At 42.5% G+C, this 10274-nt stretch overlaps 1 protein-coding gene across 1 annotated transcript; it reads right to left on the reverse strand.

Annotated features, from left to right (window-relative positions):
* Positions 1 to 614: 614 nt before the first annotated feature.
* On the reverse strand, positions 615 to 6064 carry LOC145773769 (uncharacterized). The gene is made up of 5 exons (XM_082584900.1): positions 4766 to 6064; positions 3077 to 4626; positions 2505 to 2622; positions 1197 to 2387; positions 615 to 626 (listed from the first exon to the last, which is right to left on the reverse strand). The coding sequence occupies exons 1-5, from the start codon at positions 6062 to 6064 to the stop codon at positions 615 to 617; spliced, it is 4170 nt and encodes a 1389-aa protein (XP_082441026.1).
* Positions 6065 to 10274: the final 4210 nt, after the last annotated feature.

Raw genomic sequence — 10274 nt, forward strand, 5'->3', positions numbered from 1 at the left:
TCAACGCATCTACAGTTTTAGCACTAAATGAAGGGACTGATCCACGCAAGCGAAAATCCTTCGACTTCGGTTGGGAACTGGCCATGGAACTCGTGAAGCCATTCATAAAGTCGCGATCTCTCCAGGGCCTGAACTATCACACCATACATAAGATTGAAGCAGTAATAGGGAAACAACCTTCAACAACAACTCCAAGCGGCAGAAGGGCCACTCTGCCCCAACTATCGTCGACACGACGTAGATGCGACGTATGCAAACACGCTATTATGGGAGAAGGTGCCAAAGCCAGAAAAAATAAACTACCAAAAAACCGTGGCCAATGTCAGTGCTGTGAAAAGCCTTTATGCCCTGCACATTCCACACGAGTATGTCAAGCTTGCTTTTGGGCAGAATAAACTATTTGAATGATTGCGGTTTTATAAACATTGGCTTCAACCACAGCCTAAATAAAACGCGGAGCTTAATGAAAGGTTTTCCTTTCATTAGACAGATAGCTATTTTTACGTTGATTCAACATATCAAGACGTTGAATATTTGTAAACATGCGCGGTTTTGCAATTAGATTGCTTATCAAAATCATCTATCCTTTTTTGTATAAAAAGTTGGTCATACAACTAATCGTAATACTGGATGTAAAATTCAGCATTTTTATATACTGAAACAGTATTGTATTCATACTTTATAAATCCATTTTCTATTTAGAAAATATCAATATAATGCGGTTTGAACATAGCTGAATTTTAGCACGGATACAACGACTGATTTTATGACTTTTATACAAACAAGGATAGAAGAGAAGTAATCTAATTGCAAACCCGCGCATCTTTACATTGTCTTGCAATGTTGAATCCACGTCGAAATGATTGTATTAGCTTGTATTCAATTCCTCGTATTATCGAACTGTAAATGTGCAGCCACTTGTAATTTCAATGTGCCTCATTGCATATTCCTAAATATTTCTGAACTTGTGTGTACATAACCTGACAGAACACAGGTTGCTTTACCATTGAATCAAGTTGAAAGACGCTGCTGCAAGAGCCTTGTGCCAATTGCTGCAGTCCGGTATTGCTGTAACCAAATCAAAATACTTATCAATATTTTGCTGCCCCATTAGGCAGCTAATTCTTTGTAAAGTATTTCTCCAGGTTCACAATGATTTGACGCATAATAAATACTACTTTGAATAAATCTGTAACCTGGTCCTTATGGTCCTTATCTTCCTTCTCATGGTGGTCCTGAATTATCATGTCAGTTATTCGATGCTTGCTGGGAAGAATGATTGGATGTTTGGTTTGAAAAGGGAGAGCTGAATTTTGTAAACGCCCATCCGAACGCATGACCCCGTTCAGAACAAAGGGGCTTAGTTGACGCAACTCTTGGAAGTAGCTGGCGTTTCGCATTTCTTTGTCGGGGTGTAGTCTTTCTGGTGACGTACAATCGGACACGTTTGGCAAAGCACGCATGGCGTCATGAAAGGCGTCCCATTGAACTTGCTGTGCGATTGCTATAGTGGCGTTGTTCAGTTCATCCACGGTGAGACGTCCTACAACCGGCGGCGAGAAACCTGACAAATACTTCCATTTCATGAATTGCTTCCATTTCAACCACCAGGCGGTTAGTCGTTGTGCGGTCTTGTACTTAGAGCAGCGCGCTAGCAGCTCATGCAGATAGCTCACGGGAGATGTGACGATGGCGCAGTTGTTTGTCTTTTTCAACTCTGGATCATCCAAGGTAAGGTCCTTGATGCAATTCGGTTGTTGAGGCCAACTAGCCTCGGGTTTAAGTAAAAATGGTGGCCCCTTGAACCACAAGTCAGCAACATCAGCCTTGTCAGGCATTAACCCGCGTGATGCAATATCAGCGGGGTTTTCTTCAGTAGGAACATGGCGCCACTGACGGGGTACAGTATGTGCGTGAATTTGTTGCAGGCGGTTGGCCACAAAAGTTTGAAAACGGGTAGAAACATTGTTAATATACTGAAGCACAATCGTCGCGTCCGTCCACATAACCACACTATCAAAATTCAAGTCCATTTCGCGACAAATGAACGAACATAACTTCACAGCGATGGTGGCGGCGGTCAATTCGAGACGCGGAATGGTCACTGGCTTGAGAGGGGCTACACGTGATTTATCCATGCAAAATACGTTGTCTATCTGTCCATCAACATAAACGTTTCGAATATAACATGCAACGCCATAACCAGTGACGCTAGCATCACTGAACACGTGCAAACCAATATGGTCAACTACCTGGTCCTGACGTTTGAGGCTTCGATGGATGGAAATACCACCAAGATGGGGAAGTCCATTCAGCCAAGCCTCCCACGTCTGTCTTCGTGACTCGTCGAGTGGATCATCCCATGCCGTTCCACCCTGACACGCTTCCTGCAAAAGATTACGGGCTGGCAGGATAAAAGGCTGCACGAACCCCAGGACATCATAGACTTGACTAACCATCGAGAGCAGACCTCTTCTAGTAAAAGATTTTAGCTCTATGTTTACCTTGATGGTGAAGCTATCCGTCGCGATGTTCCAGTACACACCAAGTGCTCGCTCTGTGGGTAGGTCACGAAGGTTCAAGTCCAGCACAGACGATGCTCGATCTGCTTCGGGGATAGAACTTGTCACAGACATATACAACCAAGCAACCACACGGCAATAACGTAAATGTTTCACCGAATTCGACACTAAAATCCACGAGGCTTTGCTAATAAAATCATACAATCCTCGCCTCAATACACAGTTGTTTGCCTCAGGTGCTTCTTATCTACTCAACGTCTTTTCTTGATACGTCATATGTTGCGTCTTTGCCTGGTGTAATTTAAACGCCACGTGATGTGCCTTTCTTCTGTTCTGCCGTTTCATTTTGCATTTCGTTTTTCAATTCAGTGTTTAGATCAGTCATTCATTTTCATTGTAGATATGATAAGCAGTTATTTTTTGTTACTTGATAAGGGCTAACGTGTGTATGGCCGAAAACGTTTGTAGCTCATAGTTTATGTTCAATTTTAATCCATTATGTTAAATGCCGTGTGGTTGCTTGGTTGTATATGTCTGTGGCTGAAGAAAGTAACCTCTTTACCAAAATTGTAGAACTTGTCACCTCGACCGTGTTGCTTAAAAATTTTGTAAGGTTAAAACCCCCACTGGCTAAGAGTGCCTTCAATTGGGTGACTGCTGCAATAGCTTCCTGCGAAGTGTCGTAAGATTTTAACAAATCATCCACATAGAAATTTTTATCTACAGTTTGTAATACTTCCTCAGTAGCTGCAGTTACGTTGTCACTGGCAGCTTTCTTCAAGGCAAACGCAGCACAACTCGGAGAGCATGTAGCTCCAAAGACCAGAACATTCATCCTGTAGTCGACAGGGGTCTGGCTCATATCTCCATCAGGCCACCACAAAAATCGAAGGGCATCTCTGTCCTTCTCAGACACAAAGACCTGGTGAAACATGGCCTTTATGTCTGCTGCTACAGCGACATTACCTTGCCTGAATCGCAACAAAACACCCGTTAAGTTATTGTTGAGGTCTGGTCCCTGTAAGAGTTTATCATTTAAGGAAACGTTTTTAAACTTAGCCGCACAGTCGAAAATCACACGAAACTTTTTCCCGGTGCAATGGTGAGGCAGGTACCAGACGGTATCCGAACACTTTAATTTATCATCAGGCACACGACTAGCATAACCACTTTGAATGTAATCATTAACTTTCTCGCAATACTTACCGTGCAAATCGGGATTTGCTTTTAACTTACGTTTCAGACCTCCAAGTCGCTTTTCTGCAACAGGTCGGTTGTTAGGCAGTGTCGCATTCTCTTTCCATGGCAGTTCCATCTCATAGTGGTCTCCTTGTTTGCGAATGGTGTCTTCCATAACCTTCAGTGCTTGCCGGTCATTCAAAGAGGGCGCACCTATTTGGGGTTCGTCGATGTCCTGAAAATCCTGAGTTAAAATGTTAATTATCTGCTGACATGAGCTGTCGGCAGGTGACGACTTAACGAACAAGCATGTTGAGCAGACACCATTTGCGTCCGATGCTGACTCATAGTCTGACCCAAAGATAGTCCATCCCAGAGCAGTATGTAGCGCAAATGGCTGCCCAAACTGGCCATACCTTTGCTCAGACGTTCTAAACGTCTCATGAGCATTAGCCCCTATTAGCAACTCCACCTTTTTTGACTGCAATTGGGGAAGGTTTACATCTGCCAAGTGAGGATAAGCTTTTAACAAATTGGCACCAGGGATGTTATCTTCCAACCGAGGCAACTCGCTTAGCACTCTACACGAAGGAATTCTAAAGGATTGATCCTCATTTATTCCCTGAACACACAACTTTCCTGCACTTAATCCACACTTACTTACCCCACTAATGCATTGCAGCTCAATATCATCCCTTTTTGTTTTCAGATTCAATTTGCGAACCAAGCTAGCACTGCACAAACAGGTGGTTGACCCAGTATCCATCAACGCATACGTCTTTGTGAATTTTTTCGAACCTTCCTCCCACACTCTCACTGGCAGAATGTTGAGCATAGCAGACACCTTACTGCTTGGACCTTTGCGTGCGACGGCTACAGTTTCCTTTCCCTCGGAAACACTTTCTGCATTCGTTGTGGAATCACCCTGCCTTGAATTAAGGTGAACCAAGGAGTTATGTCTTCGGTTACAAACCTTACATGCTCTTTGGAACTTGCATGCCCTACTTAAATGACCTTCTTTAAGGCAGTTATAGCAAAGACCTTTCGACTTGACAAACTTAAACCTTGCGTCCGATGACATGTCCAAGAATGAAGAACAAGACCACAATGGGTGCACAATGCACATCATTGCACAACTTGCACGATTGCTTTGCTTCTTCTGCACCGGCTGCCTTAGTAGCAAAGGTCTTGAACCTTAGCTGCCTTGTCGCTTCTCTTGCTTTACTGGGGTTAGGCTTAGCACGATTCTGGAACACTTGTTGTGCCCATTCTGATTGTGAGTAATGGGCAGCATCATCCACCACTCCAATCAAGTCGCTAAATGTAGCCCTTTGGCCACAACCTTCCTTGCTGTATGACAGCTTGGCAAACTGTTCCTGTAACTTAACGGGAAGTCGCAACAAGATTTTGCCTAGCACTTCTGAACCGTTCAATTCACCTAAAATGCCCTTACTTTCGAACAAACATTTACAGCTGTTCATTTTAATTACCAGCTGATTAAGTGACCCAGACTCGTGCTCAAGAATTCGTGGACCCTTTAAGAGTTCTTCCTTAGCTCTGTGCATGAGCTGGACACCACTTCCATATCTACCATGTAGTAACTCCCAAGCCTTGTAATAAGCCTTAGTTTTGTCCACGTATGAAGAACAACCCTGAATCACTTCGGCTGCCTCGTCCTGAACATACATTTGAAGGAACATTAATTTGTGGTGATCATTGGTGCAATAGGGTTTCACAAATGCCCCAAACTCTTGCGCAAATGTTGGATAGTGAGCGACATCACCACAGAATTTCCTTATTTGAAGTTGCGGAAGGTGCATGGGGGACGGATTCAGATGATGCAAACCTGGAGGTAAACGATGTGGCATACTTGGGGATTCACGGGATGCTCTAACCCTCACAGATTGACTTCCAAGGGTACCTACTGGAGTCGTAGCCTGGGAGCTGGGATTGCCTTCAACTTCATCTAGCACATGGTACATCGACTCATCATTGGGAGTACTACTGCGACTATAATTTTGATCGTGCTCATCTTCATGGGGTTCTTGTTTGACAGATGGCTTCATCGAGTGACCAGACCCAGATGGTTTCATCGTGTGACTAGACCCAGATGGTTTCATCGTATGACTAGACCCAGATGGCTCATCTTCCCTTTTAGTCACGTCAGACTCTGATTCTGTTAATTTCAACTTGGCCGTGAGCAGAGACATCAAGGCCTCTTCCCTGCGCTGAGCCTGCTCTCTAGCTAGAGCCATCTCCTTTTGCATCTCGCGCAGGATCGAAGCAAACTCTGACTCAGCACCTACTGAAGGTGAACTAGGAACAGACTGATTGACTGCTACCGTATCCTCAGACTCTGACATCGTGGCTTATGATTGGCCTACTTATTGCAATTTGTAAAAATGACAACACAGCAAATAACAATACACGAAGTTGTTAGTAGCAACAACTCTCTCCAAGAAGGTTCCTGTAATTGCCTGTAAAGTCACTTAAGTTTAATCACTTTGACAAGATTAACTACAGAGTTAAAACTATCCGCAACAACAATGAGATAAATAGATCAATTGGCTAACTAACAGCCAGAACAGTTGCGACACTATGAGCAACTACAATGAAGACAATAAATAATTATCAAAAGGCTACTAACAGCCAAACAATGTTAGATTAAACCAACTGAAATCAGCAGCTTAAAGCAATCTAGGTACTTTCTTAAAGGGGTTGAATTCCAACAAAAGGAAAAGCCTATTACTTTTCTTGTAATAAATGTAGAATCTGAAACTAAGTCGACTCCACGGTTACCAACAAGTGGCCTATGTGTTTGTCTACTGCCTGAGAACTAGTTGCAGATCGCTCCTTCCAGTCTGTTGACCTGAACCTCTTGCTTAAACTGTGACCTATCTAAACCTTAGCCCATAGACAACTAAGTAGGAAAACAGTATATTATGCAAGCAGAACACTATGAGTCACAAACAAACAATGAAAGAAACAATTACAAGAAAAATGTAAGCTCTTACCTTAGCAGTAGACGAAACCGAAAAGGAGAAAAATTAACCATAGCGAAGAGACAAAAACATCGCATGTCCGAAATCGCTCATGCTTGACAATACAGTATTTAAACATAATTTGAGAAGGGGCGAGTTCGTAACAAGACCTTTCTTGGAAGTCTTCAGATTTTTCGGAGTCATTCAGGTCTTCGTACATACTTTGACACATTTCGTCCCAGCATGGTATGTATTCCTTGCGTTGGCCACGGGGAATTGACTGTTTTGCTGCATGGCAAAGCAGATCTGTGAAGGCTGTGTAGGAGGTATTGACATATGCATTATTGGGTGGGGGTAGGGTATGAACTAGTTTACTCGTGATTTCAGAGAATTGCTTCCATCTAGCCTTCCTAAGGTTCCAGCTTCTGACTGGGTTGGTTGGTGGCGGTTGCACAATAGATGCAGGAAAGATTATAGAGGGTCTGTGCTGAGATTTGGGAAATTTTTCTATGACTACGATCTGGGATGGATTCGCCTTGAAGTACTCCTGCAAAAGCAAGGTCAGGATTGGTTCCTGTGTTCCAGCGTCCGGATAGAAAACTATCTGGTTCCCGAGGATTAATTAAAAAAGGGAAAGATCGTTTTTGGAAGCCCATTCATTTAAAGTTTCATCATCAGTGTTGCTGTTGCAATAACCCCAATCAGTGTGACGACAATTAAAATCCCCTGCATATATGCAGGGTGCAGGAAATGGTGGTAATGATGTCAAAAGAAGTCTACTTGGAGGAGGTATGTAGACATTTACAACAATCGTATCCTGTATTCGTACTGCGATCCATTCAAGATCACCGTCTGCTGTGGAAGTTGCCTGTAGTATCCAGTGAATGTCTTTTTTAACGAACGTTGCTATTCCATGCTTATTGCTGAGGGTGCAGGCAGCAAGATCAAAGTGTGGAATCTTAAGCTTCTCCGGGGTCAAGCAATGGGTTTCCTGGATGAGGATCACTGCTGCATCGTTGTTGTGGGCAAGCTGTGTGATGATGTCTAGTTTAGCGTTGGTGATGCTTTCAACATTTCGTTGCAGAATGGTCACTCCTTGACCTACAACAGCTGGAGCTGTTCGCCCTGACAAGGGCGCTGTGCTTGGTCTGTGGGTACCATTCTGATGATTATTCTTCCGCATGATGACTTTTATAGCGACAGTTGTAGCAAGTTTAGTTTCCCAAAGTAGGTACTTGCGGGGACGACTACGTGGAGGTAAAGAATTGACATAAAAATAGCCTGACCCAGACATTTTTGATAGCAACCATTTTTCTTCATAAAAAAATAGGTTACTTGTTTGAGACCCCAAATCTAAAATTCGGTAAAATTCGGACATAAGGAAAGGCCTTTTTAGGGGAGCAATTATTGATCGGCGCGCTATCTAGCGGCAGAAAAACATAGTTATTTTCTGTCGTGCTAATTCGCGAATTTCAAGTGAAACAAGCATGATTAACATAGTGTCTAGAATTACAACACAGCAGAGTTTGCTATTTTACGTTGATTCAACGTCTGGCGACGTTAAATCGACGCAAAATAACATATTTTGTTTGCTGAGTGCTTCATGTAGCAGAAACTAGGCTGCAATGATAGTGCAATGGTTGTAAAATTATGCAAAATGCTAATTAACTAAGACTGGTTTCGGAAAATGTAGTTTTGTCTGTTACAACATATCTGACGAACATGAAAATTACGGGCACATAAAATTTGGTAATGATTTATACCTTGAACTTTCACAACAAAAAGATTTCAGAAAATGTTCAGAACAAATGTTCCAGTTGTTATGTACAAAAACACATAGAAGCTCTTTCGAATGGTATCCTAAGATTCCGTTATGTATGCACCATAATGCTTATTAAACAGGGAGATGCTTTTGCGAGTGATTTAGAAGCAGTTAGAGAAGTTGTACAAAGATGTCTCATCAGACAAGATTGGATTAGATAAAATTACTGACAATCCAGTTTTAATTGACTTTCAATCTCAAATAACCAAACTAAAGCAGGAGAAGGAAAAGTTGAGAACCTGAAAACTGTGGGTGATCTTTATGACATTTGGGTCTATTATTCGAATGTATGTGAGATCTAAACGCAGCAGAGATTGGACCCTGCATTTAAAGCCTACCAAGGACATGCTTTCCTATTTTGCAGCTGCTGGACACAATCATTATTTTGAAATGCTGTGTTTTGTATCATCATCATCAACCAATTTTGATTATACAGGCCATGAATTAACCCTCATGTCGAGGGTGTGGCCTGTCTGTCTGTCGAGAGCGAAGTCTTCCCCTCCACACCTTGCGATTTATTGGGTTGGCAGAGTCCATGTTCAGGGCTACAAGGTCACGTTTTACAAGTTCTTTCCAAGAAAGTTTTGGTCTACCTTGACCCCGCTGTGCTGCGATGTTGACACATCTGACATGTGAGATCCAGCTTGAGCTGCGCTCAACGTGACCAAGCCATCTCAGTTCGGTACACGACAACTGGGCGAGACAATTCTCAGTCTGCCTAATTGAAGGACTTCACTGATGTCTTTTATTTTGAGCTTTGATAGAAGAGTCTCAAACTGAATGTTGTCTTCAGGCTTGACTAGGCACTAGGCAGGTCCATCTTACCATTGCTCTGTCATTACGTTGTAGGCGCTTGACGGTGCTTGCTAAAGTAGCTCACGTTTCAGAGCCATAGAGCGTGACACTCCTCACACAACTGTATCTTTAAGATAATGAAAACATGTGCCATTGTCTTCAATCTACAGTGGAGAACGGTTTTCACTATCAGGATAAACAAAAATTTGTACTGGAGCGGAACATGGAGTGATATGACGATTGAGCAAACGTTGATGAGACCGGGGAAAGCATCCGGTGGATTAATTAACATAACTCACAGGGAATCTGCAAATGTAAAATGGCTTTAACTGCGCACAACCTGTCGCAGTATACCGAAGCACTCCGATTTCTCACAATGAAATTTTCTGGCACTTGGTCGCATCAACATCGAGATCTTCGAGATGGAATTAAGCTTAAATAAGTTTTTGTCATTTTTCAAAGCCACAACCCATTTCATACAGAGGGAGAAGATTTGTACAACATTTCAACAGGTCTTATCGCTGATAATCGTGTAAATGTGGATAACGCCTTAATTATTGGTAACGATATTATTCGCAAAATATGTGGAAAGAAGCTGAAAGAGATTGCGCTAAAAAGATCTAACCAAGCAAGTACCTTTGCCGTTATGCGACAAGCCTTAAAATGTGGAGATGAAGAGATACACATGTCATCCACAGAAATCTTTCACAGATTACTGTCTATAGCCTGTTTGCAAGGGCCACTGGAATTGGACATATTTTCGTATGAACTTGCCAATGTTCCACTATCACTTTTCTCAGATGACGGATGTATGCGGAAATCTCAGAAATCTGCATTGTTCAATACATAATCTCGCAAAATGTGGATATTTTGTGCACTACTGTAATTCTCGATTATCTTCTATTTTGCTTGTATTTGACGGCTTTGCTCTCATTCACCGACTTTCCTGGCCAAAAGTTGGGAATATGAAACATT

Source organism: Aplidium turbinatum, chromosome 7 (assembly GCF_918807975.1).
Source record: "Aplidium turbinatum chromosome 7, kaAplTurb1.1, whole genome shotgun sequence".
Lineage (NCBI taxonomy): Eukaryota > Metazoa > Chordata > Ascidiacea > Aplousobranchia > Polyclinidae > Aplidium > Aplidium turbinatum.

Bases quoted from the DNA above. Each gene is read 5' to 3' on its own strand.
- LOC145773769 (XM_082584900.1), bottom strand. From the start codon at position 6,064: ATGTCAGAGTCTGAGGATACGGTAGCAGTCAATCAGTCTGTTCCTAGT. The intron at 2,623-3,076 runs GTTACTTTCTTC...GTCTGTGACAAG, and splicing joins TCTACAATTTTGGTAAAGAG to TTCTATCCCCGAAGCAGATC. The intron at 2,388-2,504 runs GTAAACATAGAG...AATCTTTTGCAG, and splicing joins CGGATAGCTTCACCATCAAG to GAAGCGTGTCAGGGTGGAAC.